The sequence below is a fragment of the Strix aluco genome, chromosome 7 (assembly GCF_031877795.1).
Source record: "Strix aluco isolate bStrAlu1 chromosome 7, bStrAlu1.hap1, whole genome shotgun sequence".
NCBI lineage: Eukaryota > Metazoa > Chordata > Aves > Strigiformes > Strigidae > Strix > Strix aluco.
The window spans coordinates 5,704,733-5,730,428 of NC_133937.1; the positions used below are offsets into that span (position 1 = coordinate 5,704,733).

The 25,696-nt window shown below is 37.2% G+C and overlaps 1 protein-coding gene across 4 annotated transcripts in view; it reads left to right on the plus strand.

Moving 5' to 3' along the window:
* Positions 1-25,696, plus strand: part of CTNNA3 (catenin alpha 3) — a 545,392-nt gene that overhangs the window by 329,871 nt on the left and 189,825 nt on the right. For 3 of the 4 annotated variants that reach the window (XM_074830309.1, XM_074830313.1, XM_074830311.1), the window contains one exon: positions 14,198-14,290. The exons of the other annotated variant lie outside the window; for it this stretch is intronic. In XM_074830309.1, the coding sequence (XP_074686410.1) occupies positions 14,198-14,290 (93 nt within the window). The remainder of the gene's footprint in view (positions 1-14,197; positions 14,291-25,696) is intronic. 4 annotated transcript variants of the gene reach the window in all.

Here is a 25,696-nt window from a genome sequence, read left to right on the forward strand (position 1 = left end):
TTTGTTCTATGTGACCCTCTATGCAAACTGCCAGAGGCTGTTACCCTTCTGTCAAATGATCTGGCTCCGTTGGGTCAAATTGGCCAATGGGATCTCCAAGTTCTTGAGGACAGAGAAACATATCTATATGTACAGCATGGGTGTATATATATGCATGTATGCATACAGAATAGGTTTGCATTAATTTCACCTCTTTTGGTAACCAGATTTCTAGCCTAAAACATGAGGGTTTATTGCAAGTTGTTATTCCACAGGCTAAGAGAACTCAAGGGGCATATGGATGACAGGCAGGTGATTAGAGACAGCAAGCATGGCTTCACAAAGGGCAAATCATGCCTGACTAATCTGGTGGCCTTCTACGGTGGACTGACTGTATTGGTGAATAAGGGAAGAGCAGCAGATGTTGTCTGTTCTGACTTCTATAAGGCCTTTAACATGGTCACATTTAACATTCTTGTTGCTAAATTGGAGAAATAAGAGTTTGATGAATGGACTGTTTGATGGATAAGGAATTGGCTGGATGGCTGCATCCAAAGAATTAGAGTCAATGGCTTAGTGTCCAAATGGAGATCAGTAACAAGTGGTGACCTTCAGGGGTCTGTATTGGGACCGGTACTGTTCAATATCTTTATTAATGACATTGACAGTGGGATTGCATGCACCCTTGGCAAGTCTGTGGATGACACCAAGCTGGTTGATATGCTTTAGGGAGGGGATGCCATCCAGAGGGACCTGGAGAGATGGGCCTGTGCAAACCTCATGGATTTCAACAAGGCCAAGTGCAAGGTCCTGAACATGGGTCGGGGCAATCCCAAGCACAAATCCAGGCTGGGCGAGGAGTGGATTGAGAGCAGCCCTGAGGAGAAGGACTTGGGGGTGTTAGTGGATGGAAAACTGACTGTGAGCCAGCAATGTGCGCTCGCAGCCCAGAAAGCCAGCTGTGTCCTGGGCTGCATCAAGCAAAGTGTGGCCAGCAGGGTGAGGGAGGGGATTCTCCCCCTCTACTCTGCTTTCATGAGACCCCCCCCCTGCAGTGCTGTGTCCAGCTCTGGGACCCCCAAAACAAGACAGACATGGACTTGTTGGAGTGGGTCCAGAGGAGGGCCACAAAAATGATCAAAGGGATGGAGCACCTCTCTATTATGACAACAGGGTGAGAAAGTTGGAGTTATTTAGCCTGGAGAAGAGAGTTGGGCTTGTTTAGACTGGAGACCTTATTGCAGCCTTTTGGTACTTAAAAGGGGCTTATAAAAAAGATGGAGATCAATTTTTTAATTGTTTGGTGTTTTTTTTTTTTTTTTTACTAGGGCCTGTAGTGATAGGACAAGGGGTAACAGTTTTAAACTGAAAGAGGGTAGGTTTAGATTAGATATGAGGAAGAAATTCTTTCCTGTGAGGGTGGTGACACACTGGCACAGGTTTCCCAGAGCAGCTGTGGCTGCCCCCTCCCTGGCAGTGTTCAAGGCCAGGTTGGACGGGGCTTTGAGCAACCTGGTCTAGTGGAAGGTGTCCCTGCCCATGGCAGGGGGGTTAGAACTAGATCATCCCTTCCAACCCAAACCATTCTATGATTTTAAGAGTATTTTCTAGAGGATCGGGCAACATGTTTGTTTGCTCAATTTAATCACTTCTCTAGGAATCTTTCTGGGTATTTTACCACTGCCAAATGGCTTTTGAACAAGTATTTTTTTCCCCCACTGCCAGGGTGATGCTTTTTACAAGACTGTACCTAATAATGTGAATTCTTGAATACATTGAAGTAACTGAGAAATGTTCTTGTTCTAAAATGTAGTTTGTGCACAATACTTAGAGAAGCTAGGTAATATCTTGTATTTGAGGCAATAAAAAGTAGGACAAATCCTTTCAAAATACAGACTTAACAGCATAAATAAAATTAAAAGAACTGTCCTTTTAGAATAAAAGGCAATCACATCATCAGGAAAACATACTGTGGGAAGTCATGGACTAGAATTTCTGATCGCAAGGAAGGGAAATGATCTTTGCTTAACGGGGAAATTGGGTAGTATTGTTTTTGACAGCTTGGCTGAGTCAAAAGGCACATACTGTTCGGTATTTCCCTTTGGTGTAATTAATCCTCTGCAGAAGCTCTTTAAAAGAAACTGAAAAACAAACTCAAGCAATATGCAATAATGTCAACATAGCTACTTCCAAGGAGACCACATTGCTCACATCTTAACATCATTATATTAAATTGTTTTTTAATACCTGTTAGCCTAGTATTCCAAATACTAGGTTCATGACAAATTTCTAAAACTTCTTCTAAAAAACACAGGCTGGTCTTTCTAGACACAAGGAACCTCCTTGCTAGACTCAGTAGGACAGAATTAAAGTATCTAGGCTTGTTTTCTCGTAATGACTGTCAGTCACTATCAGCTCCCTTACACAACCAGTCCAGTAAAGGGACAGACAGACAGACGTAGCCATATCCCATGTACTTTTGTGATGGGAATTTCAGATCACTATTCTGAGTGTTAGCTTAACTAACATGTACCCTGTCAGCCCTTTAATTACAAATAATTTATAGATTATAATTCTAGACTTCCTTGCACAGAGATTTGTTTCCTTTGAAACATAGTAGCAACCCCCACATCTCTTACTTTGTTGTTGGACAGATGTCTACTGTGTGTTAGGATTGCTTCTTATCTGTGCATCGCTTTACAGTGATTAACAGTGAATTAATTTGCCCTTTTTCAAGGCCAGTGTACTGTAAACAAGGTAGAGTTTCCCCAGGAGTTTTGTCAGCGAATTTAGTAGGATCACAATCCCACACATTGAATTCTATCCACATGCTTAAGGGTGAGACCATGTGATGCCTCAGACTGCATTGCAATCTGCAGTTTGGAAATCTGGATGATTTTATGTTTAAGTTTTGGTTGCAAAGCTTATAAACAGTTTTAAATGTTTTCCTTTGTGATCAATTTTACCTTTCCTAGACCAGAGATTACATTGCAAAAATGAGTCAAGAATTTCTTATAAAATGTTTTATGAACCTTTAAACTCAATTAATGTGAAATAAAGACTTCTACTGACACAGAAACATTTTATGCTAGTGCAACATTTACTCCATATCAATTACAGTAGCTAGGAGACTATCTTCAACTCCACTGCAGCTGGAATGTGCTGTCCGCAGATGGCTTTCACAATAGCTGCAGATAGGCAGTTTATGGCGCCATTCACAAAAAGGAGAAGAAAAACTAATAAACCTGAGAAAAATTACTGAGATATTAATTTAAGGGATAAAGGAAGGGTAAAAAGGAACGAGAGGATTAATTATATTTTTATGAGATATTTGAAATGTAGCCTATAGTGAATGCATAAGAATATATTGTAATGCAGTAACGACATAATGTAATGTGTAAGAATATACTATGTGCCTGTGACACAGATTACATTTTTACCACTGGAGCAGTATAACATTTATTTTGCCTTACAGACAATTTACCTAGTATACATACATGTATGTACTTCATTATGAGTGAATAATGGATTACCTTATAGCCACTGCAAATAGTTGGCTTGAGCATTTCAGAAAAAGCTTCCTAAGCATGTTTACAGCCTTCAATCTCAATTTAAAGTTTTGATTCACTTCAATATGTAAAGTGTAAACCCCAAAATTTTTTCTGAAAATAAGGTTGTTTTTTTTCTATATGCAAATGTGCTGTGAAGGTTGCACATCATTTGCACTGAATTGGTGCTGTCCTGTCCCAAATGTTGGAGCGAGACGATTGGGTTGGAGAAAGATTCCAAGAATACTGAAAGAGAGACTTAACTCATGACAAGTTTGAAATGGGACTTTTTCAGTATTTGAAAAGAATTCTTTAAGTGCATCTGATATGTTTATTTGTGTGAGGTAGGAGGAGCTGGTGGTTGTGCATCACACAAGGTGCCTTAGGCCCTGATCTGCTTTTTTCAGTAAATTTCATCTTAAATTGGGAGATGGACCTTGTACTTGCTTTGGGAAGGCTGTCAAAGAGCTAGAATTCAGATGTTGCCACAAGCTGAATCTTGAAAAGTTGGATGCCTAAAGTTTCAGGTTAATCCTTCCTGTCATGCACTATGAAAAGATATGCAGCTTTATGCTATTTCCCATTTTTGTTATATATGCATTCTATGTTTTAATTTGGATTTTCAGTATAGTACTAACCAGTTTGTGCCATTAATAATAAGAGAGCAAATACTGCATTCATTGATCCTGTGTTCTCCCAGTTTACTAACCATGTATGCTGGTATATATGGTTGAATGATTTTGTGCCTTTATTTTGCAGTACTGATTTGGTTCAATTAAATATCTAGGGAGAAAAACAGTGTGTTTCTGGAAAGTCAGTGACACCTTTTGATGCAAATCTTAACCAAAGTCAGTGATAGTATTTGGGATTTTTCACAAGGAAAGTGAAATTAGAATCTATGCATTGGTATGTTTTAGTACCCCGTTGGTAATTGCTGGTATCATTGAACTTCTGTTAGTAGTTTGCAGGGAAATACAAAGTTGCTGCACTGATTTCAGAGTTAAGGATCTAAGGTAGTCTTTTGCTCTTAGCCCTGTGAACAAAAGGGCAACCCATCAGCATGAAATTTTGTTTGTTGTCTCAAAAAGAGATTACTTTTTTTAAGAGAAATTGGACATGCTGAAGTCTGTAGTAACTTTTAGAGGAGAAACAGTTTCATTGTTTTTGAATTTGTCACATGCAATTTGTAACACAATACTGTGTCCTGCAGAAAATAAAGTAGGTACTATTAATGGTGGATGTGTTAAAATTAATATCAAAGTTTGTATGGCTGATGTAAGCTACTTTATTTCTAGTAATATGGTAAATTTAATTTGTATTATTGAGTGAGTATATGCTTGTATCTCCCTGTGTTGTTTCCTTTCAACTATGGAGAAGAAAGTGGTTTTTTGTTGCCAACGTGTCATTTACGTGCATTAATGTAATGTGCGTTAACATTCTGCTTGTCAAACTTCATTCAGCTGTAGCTAACCCTCAATGTGTTATTGTTGACTCTCCTATTATTCTCATCCTAGATTTGATTGTAAGTGCTCAAGCACCACACACATCTATAGTTCTGTACCAGTAGTTAATGATAGTTGGGAATGAACTAGAATATAGATTAACTTAGCTTCTTAGTGCAAAAAATACATATTCCAAAAACCTGTACTGCAATGTACTTTCTATATTGCCAAAGCAGGTAGTCAATATTAATGTTAGATGTAAAATGAATCACCATACTTTCTGTGGAGGCAAAAGTTCTGTGAAGGACTGATCCTGAGACGGATTAAATTCTGAAGGTATGTTTTTTCACACAGGGCTTTCATTTTCTTTCTTATTTATGGATTTTTTGGTGGGTTCCCCCCTGCCCCTCCCTGATTATGCATGATTTTTTTGGAAGTATTTGTGATACAGTATTTATTACATTTCTGAGTGGCTGTTCTTTGTAACCTTCCAGAGGTGAATTCTGTTTTTTCATGTATTGTCAAATTATTTAATTTATGCTTAGTATTATTTTTAAAAACGTAGATCTGTAGCATGTATAATCAATACAGGTGTTACATCAGAACAATATGCTTAAAACGTAACTGTTGTTGTGAAAGCACAATTGTCTAATTTTTGTAGAATACTGCTTCTATTTTGAACTCCTTTAAGAACTGTTATTCGAACTGTGTTTTTGTTTCTCATTCAAAAACAATCATTTAATGTTTTATTTGTCAGGTGTCCTTCAAGGAATTGAAAACATTTACACTGGTATTGTAACTAAGTGATTATACTGCTGGAAAGAAGTCTGTTTCCTCTCCTGCTCCACTAATATTTATTAAGTGCTAAGTGAGATCTGTGTGGTTTCATTTTGTTAGCACACATTTTCTTATCTCACACTGATTTAAATAATAGAGGGTTTATGCATCTTAAGAGGAAATGTGCTGCATCTCCTGGGATCGATTTTGATCTCAGTTAACCAGTCAGAGGCAAAAAGGTGAAGATTTTGATTTTGACAATAGGAAGAATGTAAGATTTTGTTGCCGGGGGAAACAAAGGTCACCTGAGTACACTCGGGTATTTGTATGATAAAACTATATGTTATTTAGTCTAACAGAAAAATCCTTAAAACAAGGGTAATGGATACTGTTTCATAGACTTTTTGAATAATGAGTAATAAGAAAATAAATGAGGGTGTGTTCATGCATATGTTTGAATCTTACCTTTCTTTTATAGAGGAAAAGGGTGTGAAATGTGAGTATTCTAATGACAGTTTGTGTATTGTATTTGCCTCTTTATTATTTAGGTGCAGGAGATAGAGGGTTTCATGCAGGGAAGAAGGGGAAAAAAGAAGTGTTCATGCAGAAGGAAAGAGATATTTGGAAATTCTGAAACACTGAAACACCTAAGAACATAGAAGAAGATTAGTTCATGGGGCAGACCAGGCAAAATATTGCCTCATAAGATGGTATTTTATTTAAAAACTGGAAAATATATAGGATATTTAGATTTGAGATGTTGTATTTGTTTTGAGAACTGGTTAATCCACCCTGATCTTTACTGGCTTTCACTGGTGATAGTGTCAGTCAGGTCAATGTCAGACAGTCGAGCCCAGCTCAATAATCTCTTCAGAAGCACTTCTGTGTGTGTGGTGCCCAGTTCCCTCAAGGAATATTCTGGCAGTGAGTTTTGATCACTCCTCCTCTTAGATATTTTAAGGAATTGATTAATTCTGTGCATGACTGATGGCCTCTTGCTCCATGGTTAACTGCTATCTTATTTGCAAGATTTGTGGTCAGGCTGGGATAAAGAAAATCAGAAGGTTGGTTATTGGTTACATGATTATAGAACTGGATAGTCACTTTTATAATTTTGAAATACATGCTTTTTTCTAGTTTAATATAACATACAACACCTCTGTCTACTGCTAAAATAAATTTTTGCCTTTATACTGACTTTTTTTTCTGTCTGCATGAAGGAAGTAGGAACAAGGCAGTAAAATGGTTGGTCTTTTAGGTCTTTGCTTGTCCTGTTCTTTTCAGGTAGTTTTCTTTATATTTCTGTGCTCATGTGGTACTGCTGGAAAGCCCTCTCTTGCTAACATTTCAGCAAATGGTGCTAAGGGAGAGGTTTCATAAGTAGTTTACATTTAGATCTTTCACCTGCTGTTACATTTGGGCCCATGGAAGGACCTTCCTTCAGATATCAAAGGCCATTTTGTGGTTATTCCAGTAGATTAAGTCTGGTGCTGGTGGAGATGGTACATTTTTTGAGAAACTGTCAGTGAGACTCAGGTCATGCCTATAGACAGTTTCTATTTAGTGGACTCTTCAGCTAACTTGGGTTGCCAGAGCCCAAATGTAATCCAAATACAGTATCTTTTATTTGGTTGTAACCAGGGCTCTGCATACTGAGGTCTAGAGAGAGAATCCTTAACTTAGTTCTTCAACTGTCTTTACTGTGACCCAAACAGTGAGAGAAAGCTTAATGGGGCTCTGCATCAAGCCTGACACCTTTATTGAAAAGGAAATTATTTCTGAAGTGTTACTGTGCAGAATTATCCCTTACACATGTACAATCTTTGCCTCAGAGTATTGTGTTTGTTTAATTTATTTTCTATTTTTATTTTGGTTGAGGCCCAGTTTATCAAAACAGTCTCCTAAACGAGCTTGTATGAGATGAGACTTGTCTGAGCACATGGAACTTGAAATAAACCGGTTACAGTGGGTTGTTCTAGATTTATGTTGGTTTAAAAAAAAAAGGAACACTCTAATCCATTGGTATTCAAATACCCTTTATTAATTAATTATGAAAATAGAATCTTTAGCATGCTTGACAAATAACATTACAGGAAACATTTAAAGTTACATAATACTCTGAGGAGTTTCCTCATGTTAACAAGTAAGTTGGTTACAGTTGAACAGGGGCAGTGATAAGCCTCCGGTATACAAGGTAGAGCTAATTTTATCAAATCAGTAGTGATTATGGCATTAATGGAGTACTGTGTAATTCAGTTCTGCAGAAAACGGAAGCGATAGAGACATGCAACATTAAAAGAAGTGCAAAAGGAGCCAAAAGATCCGTGAAGAAGCTTAAGATATGTAGTGCCCCACAGTAGTTAAATTAGCAGATTCAAGAATCTTTCTGGAAGTGTGGAAGGTGAAAAGTTAAAAGAGACAGGGAAAGCAATGTAATATAAGTTAAATGTATTTTTTGTATAGTTTCTAGCTTTATTCTCACAAAAGTAAAAACTAATAAAAATTAAAGTAACAGTGTAACTTTTGACCTGAAGTATCCTAAAGCATTTTATAAACAATGAAAGCATAACAGATAAACTCTTGCAGTAGCTTATAAATAGTGTTACTATTTGAGTTGATCTGGAAAGAAATTAAGTTTTACAGTAGAAAATGGGTTGGAAAACAAGCAACACTGTGATATTACTTTATTGCCCACTGGAGGTAAGTTTTCAGTCCACAGGAATACATTTTTTTTACTCTAAACAAATATTCTAGTCTATGTAAGTTTTATTAAGCTCATAAAAATGCACATAGTAATCATAAATGCATATAAAAATGCAGCAACGACTGGAAGACATACATAGATCAATGTAGCCTTTTCCTTAAAAAAGTATAGAGTCATTATTTATTGCTGACCTTCCTAGCTTTTCCATGGCATTTTTTTGTATGAACAGTCATTTTTCTCAAAAGACTTTTTAAGGCTTCATGAATAAAACTAGTGGTAGAAGCTAAGAACACCTAATAAACTTACAAAAGATAGTTCAGTATACCAAAAAATTAGAAGCAAAGAATATGTAAGTACCTTTTTTCATTTATAGTTGGAGGAGAGTAGACTAACAGTTAAATTCAATTTATGTGGAGTATCTAATTTATATTAAAAGCCACGTTAACTGCTGTAATGCTGAGATTCAAATGTTATTCGCCAGTTCAGTATTCAGTTGCTCTCCTACAAATGAAATATCTTCTGAACTGTGATTACTCATGATTAATTTGTACCTCAGTGGATTGCTTTATTGTATTTGTGTCCATTTGTGGTGTTGCTTCCCATTCCCCTTCCTGTTTACACACACACACCCCCCACACCCACTCCCCCCAATTATTTTGTTTCTGTTTGGTGCCCATCTATTTGGCTTCATTACAAAGATAAAGCTTAGTGGATCAGAAGGTCTTTCAGGCTTTGCCTTTTGTGAAATTTTCAGCAAAACAAGGTCCTCATCTTGGTTTAGGCCTTTTTAACCCCCTACATCATGTCAATGACTTGGTAAATTCATATATGAATTAAAGTGATAGTGTATCTGGTTAGTGTTCTCAAGAGGTATGTATAAGAAATACTTGTACTTGGTTTTGAGGAACACCAATATGTTTTTGTTCTGATCTTTATTACATGCATATTAAAACAAAAAAAAAAGACTGGCAAAATGACAGGATCATTATTTTAAACTTTTTAGTAAATACTGTATTTGAAATCTTATGACACACAAGTTAAATTTTCTTGAAATTTGAAACATGTCAGATTTTATTTTGGACATATCATTGTTTTTCCTTGGTTTTGCTTAAGAATATATTCCAAACACTTAAATATCAGCAGAACATTTGTCGTCGAAGGCTATATGTGCTCCCAGCATAGTCTTAAGAATTTCTATAGGGTTATTGGTGGGAGGGATTAGGTTGCCAGAAAGTTCTTCACACTATGCTAGAAAACTGCATACAACAGACTTTGGGCTTACCCTGCAGGGTGGTGAAGGACCTTGTTAACTTTAGGGTAGGCAGAGCTGTGGAATATCTTTCCTCAGTGAAAAGGATTTCTTGACAGGAAGTATTTACTATGAAGAATAGGAAGTCTTCACCAAGAAGAGGAAATGCAAGTTCTCTTGGAATAGTAGAAGGTGAACTAATATGCTTTTTCACATGGTTAAAAAAAAAAAAAAAAAAAAAGGAAAAAAACAGTTGAAAAATTTCTGATGGCTTTTTTTTTTTTTTTTTAAGTTCTGTTGGAGCTGATTTCAATCAAACCAGCCTCCAAGAAAACTTTGTCCTGACAAACTTTGCTCTTCAGAAAGACAGTGATTTTCTGAGAGGAATCATTGGCTCTTCATTTTGCAATTTTATTTGTTTTTGAAGTTGTGGTGTACTTGGGCTTGAAGTCCCTTTAAGGGAAGCTACTGACTCTCTTAGAGAATACAAAAGAGATGTGGTGTATTTGTGTAGCTTATAATGCTTAGGGGAGAGACTGTAGCGTAATAAAGGAGTTCTGCTGTTTGAGAAACCTTCCAAGATGTGCATGATACTTTCAGGAAAGTAAGGTGATAGGTCTTCTCTGAGCTAGTGCTTGATTTTCTTACGAATTAAAAGCATTTAGTATTGATGAAACAGCTTGTCATCCTTAGTAGCAACAATAGAGCTTTGAAAGAGACTTCAGGTTCTCAGATGCCCTGCCCTATGCTTGGAAAAATTACACACCCACCCACCCTTTGACACTTTCCATTTGATTTATTTGGATTATTGTGTTTTGAATTTGTTTTAAGGAGCTCTCTTCAGGAGCTGGTGAGAAAAATACTAACAGTGAGTGTACTGATGGCTGAGACCATGTTAATGACTTATTGGAATCTGGATTGTCTTTTGGGTGAAACAGTTGTTAGTCTAATCACCTGCTGGGACTGACAGAGAACCCTTTTACTTATGTATAAGCTACATGTAGAAAAGTGGTGCCACTTTGTTGTGGTTTAATCCCAGCCAGCAACTAAGTACCACGCAGATGCTCACTTACTCTTCCCCGCCCAGTGGGATGGTGAGGAGAATCAGAATAAAAGAGTAAAGCTTGTAGGTTGAGGTAAGGACAGCTTTATAATGGAAATAAAATATAATAACAATAATAATAAATAATAATTGTAATGAAAGGGGATGTAGCAAAAAGAGAGAGAAATAAAACTGAAGGGGGAAAAAAACCCCAAGTGATGCACAATGCAATTGCTCACCACTTCCTGACTGATACCCAGACAGTCCCCAGGCAGCAATCTGCCCCTCCTGGCCAGCTCCTCCCAGTTTATATACTGAGCATGACATCTTATGGTATGGCATATCCCTTTGGCTAGTTGGGGTCGGCTGTCCTGGCTGTGCTCCCTCCCAGCTTCTTGTGCACCTCCTTGCTGGCAGAGCATGGAAAACTGAAAAATCCTTAACGTAGGATACGCGCTGCTTAGCAACAACTAAAACATCGGTGTCTTATCAACATTATTCTCACACTAAATCCAAACCACAGCACTGTACCAGCTACTACAAAGAAAATTAACTCTATCCCAGCCGAAACCAGAACACGTTTAAATGCCAAGAGAAGAAAATTCTACCCATTTCCTAATGGAAACAAAAGATTTGCTAATGTCAATCAAAATGAAAGGCAGAGGACTAAATGCACTGTTGGTGTAGCTCTGTAGTATGAATTCCAAATACCCAGCAGAAATGTAACACCGTAAATGTATTTATTTTAAAGTAGCCAAATACTACTTTCTTTAATTTTATTGTTTTTTAAAAGATGTCTAATGTAAATAATACAGACTTCTATCTGGCATTAGGTGGTTTAACATAAATTCCTAATGCTTATATCCTTACTTTGCTGCTTGTGCTTTGAGAATCCTATTATGAATTCAGCCATTACCAAGGAATACTTAGAGCTGAAGAATCAGGGGGGGAAGTTAAGATCAGAAGTAGTTTTTTGTCAATGTATGTAAAAAACCCCCATGGCTGTTGACTTCAAATAAAAGAGGATACTGTGGATTAAGAGATCCTTCCCAACCTGAGCGTGTTTTGTCAGAGAAGAGCCACGCTTTTTCACCCTTCTAATCTTCAACATGATCTAGTAACATATACATAATTTGTCCCCAGATGCTTATCTGCCGCATAGACCCATTGGCACAAATCTGTTTAGAGTTCATTCTCATCTTCTGAGCAGGAGGTTGAACTACATGACCTCTGGAAACCTTCCAATCTAAATTATTATTCTGTAATTTTATGACACAATTTATATCAAGGACTGGATTTGTACCAAGATGTTTCAGCTGGTGCAACTGGGAAACAGGATAAAAAATTGTTTTAGGCTGTCTCTGTATCTGCCTTGCACATCAAGACAGGGACAAAATATTTATTGCTTACAGCAGAGAACTCGATCTTAAAACTGTTTTTACTGATAAAGAGGAGTTACTTATTGCACATTTTTTCAGTGGATCCCAAGAAATTAAAAGTAAAGTTTTTCTGGGAACTGTGAAATGGAATTAGAAAACCTGAGGAACCTTATGGCAAAGAGAAGAAGCTGCTGAGAGAGTATTTAATCCTGGCAGAATGGCTTGTATTACTTTTTTTTTTTTTTTTTTTTTAACGGTTGAAATGTTACTGTTTTAGGCATTGAGGAACTCTTTAAGAAACAGGTCAATAATATTTGCACTGAGCCTTGTAGAGTGCTGCTGTTTATATATGGTGGTATATTAATGCAGTGTGAAAGAATGCAGTGTTACATTTGGGATATACAAGCAGCTCAGTGACTGCTGCAAAGAAAATATTCAAACCAATGTGAATAGTTGTTGTAACCAATATTGAAAAACCCTGACCTTCAATCCAAAGAAAATAACTGATTTTTTTTTGAGGGGAGGGAATCACGTCTTTCAGAGCTGTATTTAGATGATACCCAAACATCTGTAGGTAACTTACAGCTGAAGAGTCAGGAGGGGAAGCGTAGGATCAAAAACAATTTTTCTCAAATATTATGTTAAAAAGACCTGTGGCAGTTTACTTCAAATAAAAGAGAATACAGCTTGAGTGCGTCTATGAAAATTGGATTTCTTTGGTCTTAACCTTTATTTTTTATGTGGACAAGATAACACATCACACAGGTGGGGAACCAGTGAGTCGTATTGGAATACCAGGGATAGGCTCATAAAGTATTTCTGTTTAGGCACGGGTGTACATGAAAGGCCATGCATTCTAGCCTTCATCCTCTTTAGAAAGTGTCTGTCAGTCTCTTCTGAATTTTGGGTAGGAAAAGTAATTGATTTGTCTATGAACGAACTAATTTCTTGTAACTATTTGTATCAATTAAGTAAGAATAATAAAAGCCTTTGGTAATAGATCATCATTGAATTATTGTTCTTTCTTAGAAATAGTGTCTAAAACATTGATAAATGAAGATTTGCGGTTATTTTGCAGCAGCTCGACTGTAGAACTCGTTGCATGAGTTTTGAATAATCACAAATTTGTACATCTATGTTTCTATCTGTGTTGGTATTTGCAGCACTACGGAGGTCTATTTCTCAGACAGGTCTTGATCTACATTAACACTGGAGTGACATGTATGTATTACAGCTACTTCAGCGAAGGCTATGAAGTCTAAGAAGTGTGTAGTAGTTTATGTAAGGACATCATATGACTTCATGAAGATGAAAAGATCTACTGGATCCCAGTATCCCAACCCCTCTTTTGACTCTGTCAAGCCTGTCTGTTGCAACCTGTTGAGTTGCAGTGAGCTGAAGCAAGTGCTCTTTTTCCTTCATCTCTTCAAACTTGTAGAACTGTGGAGCATTGTGGAAGAGCTTTTTTCCTTTCAAGGAAGCTCTATCTCCATGGTGTATAATAAAATAAAACAGAAGATAGACTGGTTCTTTCACAGATTTCAAGTTTCCTTATACATTTTCAGCATAAGTGCACTGATATGACTATTTCAGTAGAAAATCATACCACTAATTAAAATAATGATCTGTGGATAGCTCAGGGCATAAATCATTCTGTGTTTCATTACAACAAACCAAGGCAAATGTTATTTGATCTTTAAGGTTTTAAAAGTAAGTTTTAAAAAAATTTAAAAGCTGGACATGGTTTGAAGGGCCCTGAAAAATTAAAAAGCATGATCACAAGCAGTCTGGCTGAGGCCTTAGGATCTTTGAAATTTCCTGATGTTATCTAAACACCACTCTACAGCTATTAGGTGCAGAACCTAAATGGGGGAGAGGTCATGAGATTTGTTGTTACTGTCACCCCTTTCCATAACTCCTTTTTTTTTTTCCCCCTTGTGTTTCCTTGTTCAAATATGTTCTTTGGTAAATTAATTTCCCCAAATAACAAAGGCTTTCTAGCAGAGATGTTTTTTGGCAAGTTTGAGAGTCTGGGGAGGAATACTTGCTTACAAAACTGTTTGTTTGTTTATTTAAGGTTGCTAATCTTGCTTGTTCATTGTCAACAAATGAAGATGGAATGAAAATTGTCCAAATGGCAGCTAATCACATAGAGACTTTGTGCCCACAGGTATGACTTCTTCAATTAATTCCCATGACAGCACACTGAGCATACACTGTATTTTTGTCACACAACATAGATGTTCAGTCATGCTCCTTCAATCTAAATTCACATTCTATTCACACAGCTTAGTGTAGTAAATGGACACCAAATGATAAATCAAGGACAAATACTCAGTTAATTTGTTTATTTTTTCTTAGTGGTTAACACAAAAATTGTTAATAATCTGTATTGATTTGAAATTTTAAAAAGCTATAAAAATTGCAATTGAAGAAACATGCTGCTCTGTTTCTGAAATTAAACCTGATTGAATGAACAGTGTAACATGATAGGCAAACTGGGAGTATTACTCTTAGAAAACAATACATATTTTGACCTTTAACTTGAAATATGATTACCACTTGATTTGTTTTTTGTGTATGTGAATGTTAAAGTATGAATTCTGATTGTCACCAATTCAAAAGCTTGAGCTTTTGTCTTAAGCAAATGAATGGAAAACAGCACAGCTACAGATACATTTTTGGTGCTTATTATCTTATAAAAAGTGTATTCACTCTGTATTTGTTGCGTTCAGAATTACAGAGATATAAAAGCTTCTGCAGTTACATCTGTTTAGAGCAAAGATTTTACTGATTTGTGTGAATCTGATCTAAGTGTTTCAGCCTTGAGGCTGCATAATTTCAGGATCATTAGTTCTTTGAAGAACACTGTAGTTTACACAGTGGCCTAAATATTCTTACCCTTTTGTGTGTTTGAATGCTAAATGTAGTTGAAATAGAAAGTGAAGAGCAAATATTAATAATATGTCCAATTACAAGCTTGAGAAGTCCATTTTATGCCTGTTGAGTAAACACAAGACTTGGGAAAAAAGAAGCTTCTATCAAGGAAACATGATATTCTGAAAATATCACAGATCAGTGTTTTCTCTTGAATCATTCAGTTTCAATGTCTATTTTTATAACTTTTACATTTCTGTGTTTCACATCCCACTCCATTTAATTTAATGTGTTACTGGTTTTGTAAGAAGATTGCTGGGTTGTAAGAAGAATTCATGAATAGTTTCTTCCAGCTTCTTTGTTTCTCCAGGGGTACAAGTGCACCTTTGTAATACATTATTATTCACCCAGCTGTAGCTTTTTAATTGAAAACCTACGCTTTCAGTATTGCATCTGATAACAGAAACTCCTAAAATCTAATTTTGACTAAAATATTGATTTTCTCCACAGCCATTTAAGTTGCTAGGGTTTTAATTTCCTGTAGTAAAATGGAAGTTTCTTGTTTGGGTTTTTTCCCCCCTTTTTTTAACCTCAAGGTAAACCAGGGGTGAACTAGTTGATTACAGATCTCTCTAAACAGGGAATGTGGTATGCACATGATAAGATTATATTACTATTAATGGTGTGTTCGTTGTGCAAGATTTGCTGCTTTCTTAGATAAGGACCATTCCTTGCGAAAGCAGTTGGCATTTTACCTAAGTAAGAAATAGCAGAATAAGTCTCCTGCATTTTTTCAGTAAATCAGATTATGCCATATCATTTAAAAATCCTCCACAGCGAAAATAATTATCTCTTAAGATCCCTGCAGGACATATCAATTAGAGTTTGGAACGGGGAAATTTGCATGTAGAACTTCCCAATGTTCTTAAATCTTTAGAGTAAAAAAAATGGGATTTTACATGCTCTGAAAATATGTTTCTTGAAGGGAACCACATGGTTTGGATTGAAATCTGAAATGGTTGAATTAAAACAGAAAAAAACCCCAAACCCTACACCTCAAACCCCCCAAACACACCACCGAAAAAAAACAGGAATGAAAACAACGCCTGCAGAGTCTTGGGAGTTCTGCAGATTTGACAGCAAAACTTCCCATGTAGCACTGGGGAGAAGGCAGATAGGGAATTGGCAAACTCTGGAGGAAAGCCTTTTGATTGTTAGAATTCATAGACATGCTTATATTATATTAATTATACTGTACTTTAGTTAAAATGTAGAGGGTTGATTCTGAACTCTGACCATATTTTTTTGTTCTCAAGTGAGATTATTAGCAAATATTTTGACTGTTCAATAAATAAAATAAGCTAGGCATGTATGTTAGAGCCGATACAAAACACATAATGCCTGTAGTTCCTGAAATTTCATGAATGCTTCATGAGAAATTAATTTTAATAATATTTAATGTTAGATCAATAATAATGAATAGAATAAAGAAATAAGGACCTGCTAACATATGTTTTGATGAAGGAAGAGTTATTTCTGTTCATGTTACTAGCTTTTGATTGCGAAAATTTTCTTGAGTGTTGTCAGGTAGGTAAAATCTACAATGTCAGTTGTTCTATGTGGGAGTCCATGTTACTTTCCTGGTGTGCAAACAAAATCATGACCTCATCAAATGCATGAGAAAGAAAAGGAAAAGAAACCTTCATGGGTTACAAAAGCAAACTAATTTCTGGTTTTGAACAGTAAGGATATAAATCTGCAGAGCTGTTTTGCTAATACAGATCTTGAATTTGTTACCCTGATGCTTCAGTTCACTGGCATGTTTGAAGAAGTCCTCTGGTTCTTCTAATAGTTAGTCCTATGGAATAGCCAAAGGTAGCTGATAGAGGGTAAACCTGTCAATGTAGAGACGGAAGAATATCCTGAATGTAGGAAACTGGAGATTAGCAGACAAGGATCTGGCTTCTCTGTCTAAATTCTTGATAGGTTCTTACATTTTTACGCTGGTTGGCTTTCAGGTAGTTCAACAAGTATGTCCTGGCACACCAGCCAACAAGAGGAGGAACAAGGGAGAAAAGACCTAGAAAAAACTGGTTTTGTGTATAAGGAGGATCTAGCCTGTTATTTGACCTGGTTTCTGTGTACTGGGTCCTCTTTCTTTACCTTCCTTAAGGCAGGTCTTTGGTTTTGTGGGGTTGGGGAGCTCTGCTGAGTGATAAGCTTGAGGAATAAGGACGCCTTCTCCAAACAGGCTCTGAAAAAGGGAGGAGGTGAGAAGGAAGCCATTGATCAGATCTTGGATGGAGTTGAAGGCCTTAGATATGTGACTTAACCTGGGGTAAGCAATATGGTGATGGGGGAGAGCAGAGTAGCAAGATTGAACAGTAGCTGAGGTAGGTGACGGTGTGCTTGTTCTCTCTGAAACTCATGTCTGTCAGAAACAGACATAGTGGAGGTGATGGGATGCTCATAATGAGATTTAAGGACATTTTCCTCCCTGAGGGAATGGAAGCCAGGGAGTCCCAAGAACATTAGTGCAAACAGATCTTGAGCTAATATTTTTGAGGGGAAGAAAGACCTTGAGCCTAAAGCTGGAACAGATGTTTTAAAGTGGAGATCAGAAGTGGCTAGTCTCAAGGCGGCAGCTGGGAAGAGCTTCAGCATGTCAAAGGGCTCTGGCTAGAGCCTTTTTATTAGCACAAAGATCCCAGGATAGTTTTAAGGAGCAGAAGGCTTGAGCTTGTTTGGAAGAACCATACCTGAAAAAGTGAATTTAGGCTCACTTCCTTTTGAAGATGAGATTTTGCTAGAGCTTGCTACTAGTTACCAAAATGGCACAGTGTGATTAGTTCTGCAGTGAGCCACATCTGTTCTGGTACATCATGCAAGGAAGTAAAATGCAGAAAAAACACATGAATGTTCATGGTTTAGCTTAATCATTGTTAGTGATAATTTTTTTAAAAAAATCATTCAATCCCATGCAATATTTTAATCATATATTTTAAAAAAGAGAAGGTATACACTGGTATAACCAGAGCATCAGATCTTAGTATTTTTAGTGAGTTCTGTTTTTGTCTTACGTATTGAGAGAGATAGAAGCCATCTAGTTATAAAGCTATTAGGTGAGAAGGATGTCTATGTAACAGGAAATCCATTAGAGGTTGAGTTGCTCTTTGTGTTTAAAAAAATAAAAATGGAGATGAGGGAAGATAACCTTAAAAAAAGAGAGTGTGCATCTTGAGTTATTTTAAATGTATAGGAAGCTGTCACCTGATTTCTTTTCTTAACTTGCACCTAACCAGAAATATATCAGAATCTAAAGCAGATATTACAGCGTATTTCAGAACTAGTTCCTAAGCTGCTGGAGGAAGTTTGCAAGGACATAAATGTCCTTCTTTATAGCTAGCTATTGTTGATGCAAAATGTATTACGGGGAAGACATTGATTGAATGGATATGAAATGCATGGTGAGTCAGTTAAATTCGCGGTCACTTCTGATGTAAAGTGTACGTGCTCACATAGTGATACTGGCTCTGAGAATGCTGACTGCCTGAGTCTTATCTTTGTATTCAAGCTATTGGAGTTACTGTCTAAAAAGCAGTGCCCATTACACATCATTTACTGAAACCACACGATGAAGAGAGAGCACCTTGTGATAGGTCAAAAATTTTGTCGCAAGCAAGACAGAGTTACAACACATAGTAGATCTGGATACTAGGGTTTATTTAAGAACCAGGGAAATCAGTTTTTACCCTGTTTGATAATACCACATGCTCACTCATTTGTATTCCCCACAGTGTTACTTTCACTAGGTCTTGACTTTTCTTCCCAGTGGGGAGATTGCTGCTGGTCCAGGAAGGTTGGGCAGAAAGTTATGATGGTTTTGTCATGTACATCTGCTTGCAGTCACCTGTCATGGGCCTTACTGTCCAAGGTCCCTGGATGTTTCCCAGCATTTGTCTCCAAGTATTTTCCTGACCTCTGGGATCTTTCCTCATTTCCATGACTGTTTCTCCAGCCAGGATCTTCAACCTATTTTTGGGCCCCTAAACCCTTGATTTTTCCCAACATAAGTGTGTGTGCAAAAGCAGGAAGTGTGATCTGCCTCCTAATTGGTGGCTGTGTTTTGTGTCTCTTTATTAATTGGATGACTCAGGATACGTCAGCTTTGTTTAGTTGAGATGTTAACAGAATTTAAAACCAGCACATACCAGTTGCAGCTAGCTAGTACCAGGCTTGATCTTGGGAGTTCATATATTCCTCCTCTTCTGCCCCAGTTTTCTGCTGCCTGTAAGTGTTCACAATATGAACTATTTTTTGCCTTCTGAAGGAACCATTTGGAAGTAGAGGAGGTGAGTGGACCTTTAATGACAGAGCATCAGCTACACAGCCACTGTAAGCCCTTATGGCTCTCTGGCATCCAAGTGGATCCATATGGTTGGCTCCAGTGGCAGGATATGATTCTAAGGGCACCTTTACAGGTTGCTTTGAGAAAGAACAACTTGCAGATCAGACTAGGCTGTCCAATAAAACTACAAGTCATGCTGTGCCCATTATATGAGAAGGCTGACCAAGACTAGTATCCTAATATGGTAGAATTTGTCTAGTGAAATATTTATGGTTACTTAGATGGAAGCCGGCTTCCTCTTAGTCCTTGGCACTCTATCTAAGGGCATGTTTATTCTGAGAACCATGGAACATTCATTTCTGTATTCTCTCACATGCTGGTGTAAAATCAGTAGAAGCTAGTGTTTTGTCTTGATGACTAATTATTGAGGAAAAGCATGAATGGGAAGATGTTATTTAAAAAACAAATTACATGTTTTTAACATGTCTTGACTTTCAGTTTCACTACTGGTGTATGTGGAGTGTCTCAGTTTGGGAAAAATTATTTGAGATTTGATATGGTTTTGATTTATTTGTTTTGTAGTTGTAGTTGATGTGTTAGTTCTCTTGATGTGTATGATACCTTGATGCCTCTAATATAAAAATTGTTCTACAGTGGAGTGTCCAATTGTAGGTAGGGTTTGGTACCTGTGATAGCATTTCTGCCCTGCAGTGCTTCTTCAGAACTTTTTACTGACAGAGAATAAAATGTTTATTATCAGTTAGCTTTGTGTTACAGGCTTTACTCTTAGTTATTCATATTGGTTTACTGAGTTTGTAATAGTCACCAAATGGATATCTGTGTTTGGTTTCTCCCTTATCCTATTTCTCCTTCAGTAGAAATGTCTTCTGTAGTTCATTTAGTGCCCATACTTCCAGTGTCCTCCCACTCTTGTTTACTTTGTATATCTACACTTACAGTTCCTCTTATGCCTAAGCAAAATACTATGCAAGAAGTTAAGTTGGCATACTTGGAAACAGAGGCATAAGTTTGTTAGTCCTGTTCCTGCAGCAGTTCTAGTTCAGCTGTGAGGAAGAAGCTGTAACAAACACCAAAAAGCTAATTAAGATCTAACTAAATTAATAATTCTGTAAGTATATGAAACAGAGTGAGAAATGCAGAACAGTTGAGGTTAGGTTCTAGCAACTTGTAGTGATGACACATGACAGCAGACTTAGTTTTGAGATCTTGCAAAAACCTTCTGAGAATACTTCACACCAGATTTCTGATAACTTTTAAAATGAGATAATTATATTGTTATAAAATATCCATATTGAAAGATCTGATTTTTAAAAAGTATGTCTCTTATATTCCATGCTTATGAAAGTAAACTGCCTCTTAGAGAAAACTCTTTGTTGTTTCACTCCAGCTTCAGTTAGTAGGGACACATGGACTGACTTCATTGGGGCCCACAATTTGCTCTTCTTCATCCAAATTCTGTTAGAAGAATCCATCTTCTATTTAGACTCCTAGATTCACTGATGAGAGTCTAAGAAACTTAGATTAATACTTCTGTTGTTCTCAATGCTATTTATAGGGGATCTCAAATTTCGTGATTTCACTCATGCACTCCTGCACAACTTCATGGGGGATTTGAGAGAGAGACCCCTATCAGTCTTTGTGACAGGTTGGAAAGGACACAAGGTGTTTTGGTGTGTGCCCACTCCTGGAGGATGTCTCAGCACTTCTGTTTAAATTTCACAGCATAAAAATATATGTATAGACTCGTCTTCCCTCACTCTAAAAACTCTCAGAGGCAGATGATGAATGTTCTGATCATATTTCTTTTTGCTTCTTTCCTGAAAACAGCCCCCCATTAGTATTCTGCTCTAAATCAGGCTGATTATTAGTTTGGCTTGCAGTGCGTTAGGACCTGTTTTGGGTGTCTGGTTTTTCTGGGTTCACTTTTCTATGATGTAATTTTTCTTTCAATATAGAATTCAATGCAGAAATTACATAAAACACAGAATTACTACTTTTTAAATGGGGACTCTCACCTTTCCCACCGAAAGAACTCTTTGACTAAAGATGTTTAATATATGCAAAAGCATCTGGTAAGCATCCTATCTCAGTGCAGTTTTCAGCACTTTCACAATCCAAATCAAAATGTTTATTTCTAGGCAGGTGTATCTGTCACCTTTTAAGTAATTATTTGGATTATGTTATTTAACAGTATTCAGTAAAATCACACTGCAAAATCTACTGTTAGTAAATTCTTAATAAAATGGTTGACTCCCAAAATGGAGTTTAGACAGTCAGAAGTCCTGCTGACAACTCTCTAAAACCAGCTGCTGCTGTTCTACAACCCTGCTGGTCATAGACTGGAACAGACAACGTGTGGTATGTATTGGCCTGTGTTACCTGAGCACTGATGTCTAACACACTTAGTGTATGCTATCTTGGGTTCATTGTTACAGTTGGTTTTTATTTTTATATTTGCTGTTCTTTCCTCTCCTACAATACTTAAAAAAATACTAAGGAAAAGAGCATAACACCTGGCACATTTGTGGAAGGTACAGTTCTAATTCTCAGTGCCATCTTTTCTTGCTACTTGGAACTCAATATGCTGTTAGTTATTCTTAATATTGCTTGGTATGTGATATACCACTAAAGATAGAAGCTGGAATTTTGGCTGTCTGCGTCTGTAAATAAATCAGTGCGGTAGTTCAAATAACATGGAGAGGTATTAGGGTAAGCAAGATGCTGAGCTGATCAGTGGAAATATATTTATACACATATTTTCAGGCCATTCAAACACTGACCTGACAGCTGTCTTTAATATTTTGTATTTGGCTTGTCCAGCATAATTAATCTGTTTTTTCAGTGACAACATGACTGTCTGGAACTGACTGCTGTATTGTGGTATTACGGAGCTGCTTCTCTATTGACATATGTACCTGCAATGAGGAGAATGGCAAAAAACGCCAAGACTCCTTGCAAGAAACCAGCCCCCGCACCTTCCTTTCTTTGAATTTTGGTAATTTCAGCACTGCTGTAGTGATGCTTCCTTTCCTATCTCTCTAGCAGACAGTATTAAGTCAGGTGCCTGTTTTTAAGGATAATCTTCCAAAGTATGTCAATTACACTTACAATTTGGTGCAAAGTAGCATGGAAGCCTTCAGCAGCCTAGCAGTTACAGCAGTGTGCCCCACGTATATGAGTATTCAACTGAGAAGCTCTAATTTCTGAGCCCAACTTGCATGTTCTCTGCATTCTGTCCTAAAAACTATGATCATAACTTTGTTATGTTTCCTATAAGTTTTGCTCAAGCTTTAAGTGTGAATGTCCTATAAAATCTTTTTCTCAAAGTTGCGCATTTTATCAGTGTGTTTTTTTCTTATAAAAATGAGCAGGGGAATTTAGTCTTTTATTTGAGCTATGTTTTGATTTACACTTAAATTGTGTAGCCCTTTTAGGTTGATATAGATAGATGGATATTATTTGCTTCTGTGTTATTTTCTAGAAACTAGGTACTGTATTGAACAAACCTGAAAATTCTCAATGACAAAAATGAGACTTGATAGCTAATAAGTGGGCAGCATCTTTTGGTGCGTTGCATTTTTCAGGTATTGGAGTTTAATTATGTATTTTATGATGCTGTGGATTTTTGAAGCTAGCAATTTACATTTCCTATATATTTACTTTTTCATGAGAGAAAATCAATCATCCATTTTGTTATTTGCTCTGGTACATTAAATGGTGGGGGACACTGAAGAAGTTTTTTATTAGCCTTATAAAAACTCTTCACTAATATCACTTTAATAACCACATTTGTTTCATCTTCTTGGTTGAACCATCTGTGCGGCATCTCCTTTTATCTGTCTTAATACATTTTTCTTCAAATACAGCAGTCTTGTGTAAGGGCAGAAGTAATGGAGAGAACATGGTACGTTAGTGAGTTCTCTACCATCTGCTTTACAAGAGAGAAAAGAGATGTTAGTATCTCTAACAGTATCAGACATCTTCTTTAGAACCATCTCCAGCCTTTCAATTGGGAGATTAATTAAAAGTACATATCATGCCTTAATAATATTTCTAAAACTAAAGGAAAGATATTTTGATGAAGTGATACATTTTTTACATAGGTTTTCACCACGTTAGCAAAGTCCACACACAATGCTGCTGAGGTTAATGAAGAATTTGTCATTAACCTTGATAGGTATGGTAGTCTGCTCGAACATTACTATGTTTAATTTCTTCTCTCTTGGAACCTTTGTTCCACAACCAGTTTAATCTGGCATATATCATCAGTGCTGCTAAAGACTCGATCTCCCTCCCTACTCTCAAGCTGTTATTTGTGCCTCCTTCCCTTGTGACTAACAACAGCAATTCAGTGATCTGGGTCAGGAAAATGATGCAGCTGAGAATTAACCTGGGAAGCAGGTATAAGCAGGGTAGTTTTCATTCACATCAGTTGACTGATGTAGATTGCTGTGTGGATGTATGAACACTTCTTGCTGTCTCAAGGAGAGGAATGAGGGAAAAGGAGTCTGAAAGAGGAGCAGGCCACTGCTTTTGGTGGCAGTGCAGAATATTGCCAGGTTGGGCTGATGGTGGCATAGCTTTGGTGTTAGAAGTTAATGTTTGTTTTCGCTATTAGCAGATAGCTGTTGTTACCAGTTACTAGGGAGACATTGATTGCATGGAAAAAGTTGTTAGTCTAGTCCTCAAGTATTATAATACTGTATGATCCTATTTGGATGGATGAGCCTTTGTATTATCAGAACACTGCAGTCTTAATGTGATGGGCAATCTGCAGAAAAGAAACATGTACAAAACCAGCTGTGCTCCAGTTTCCAGTCTGGCTATCTGATAAGGACTGAAAATGATACGAAGAATAAAACCTTTCTCATATCCTCTAGCATCATTTACCGACATCAGTAGTTGTAGGATGCTACCTTTTTCTGTTTGTGGAAATTGAGGTTTGTTGTTTCAAAAAGTTGATATAGCATGTGACATTTTACCTGGTTGGAATACTATGGAATCCTAAAGCTGTGGGCCACCAAAATGTATTGGAAGACCTAACACTTTATGCTCTTACACAAATAGACTTAGCTAGATGTTTGCTTTGGCTTGAACTTCTCCAAGAAACAGTTTGAAGGGGGAAAAAAATAATACTATGACTCTTAAATTCCCCTGAAAGTCTCATGTTGGCTGTGACTGCTTGGCTGTTTTATGATCGTACTTGGAGAGAGAATAATTAACTACAAAATGCCTTGAGGTTTTCAGTCTTAACTTTCATCTTCCAGCATCTGTTGTGTTAGGATAGAATCCTCAACAAATTCTCGGTTTGTAATATTAAATAAAAATACCAACCCTAAGTAGCCTCAACTTCTGTAGTAATACAGAAGCTGTTCTGTTTTATCCTCTCTTCTGCTTGCCCCACCTGCAGCTAATGGACATGACATGAGAACGATCAAGTTTCTTAAAGTTGCTGGAGGGCATTTGCTGTAGATGCATACTGCACAAAAGTGCTATGAATGTTTTATAAACAATTTATTTTTCCCTGTGCCTTTAAAACTTGAAAGTATTCTTCCTGGAAAGATATTTCTTTTTTATCCCTTTAATGTCATCCTTTTTTCTGAATTTATAAGTTTTCTGGAAATGCCACATTTTGTTGGTGACAGTCCTGCAGCAGAATGCCAGGGAAGGAAAGCAAGGCAATAAAACATCATTACTGGAGACTTGTAATAAAAAAAACACCCTACTGAGTCTGGGGAGGAGGGTCGTCAAACAGTAGGAAAGCTTAGAGTAGTACAAGACAGCAGAATAATACCGCTATTGAGAGATGTAGTTTTGCATGGTTTTTGGAAGAGAGGGGATGGACAGCAATAAAGAGCAGAGAATATAAAGAGCTATAGCATGCAGTAATAGAGAGGTATAGATAGCATAGAGTGACAAGGGGAACACGTTCCTCTTGGTGAAGGAAGAAGCTATAATCATTGATGCATGTTTCCATCTGACATAACTTTGTTCTGTGGCATTTGACATATCACAATCATGAGCTTTTTACCTAATTTTGAGATAATTTTCAACTGGAATACTGAAAGTGTGATGGGGGTCCTCATGGGTGCTTCAGCACCCTGGAGACAGCTGGTGACATAGATGGTGGGGAACAGAGTCTGGCACTGAGTCTGGCAAGCACCAAGGGAATGGATGAGGTAGACATAAGTTGAGTGTAGCTGTAGCATTGACAGGGTGGGGCCGCACGGTCCACATTCTTGTACGTGCATATATGTCCTATGAGCTGAAGCTAAGGAACAAGCTTTTTGGCAATTTCTAGTGTCTTCTGCACAAGCTTGGATAGCAAAG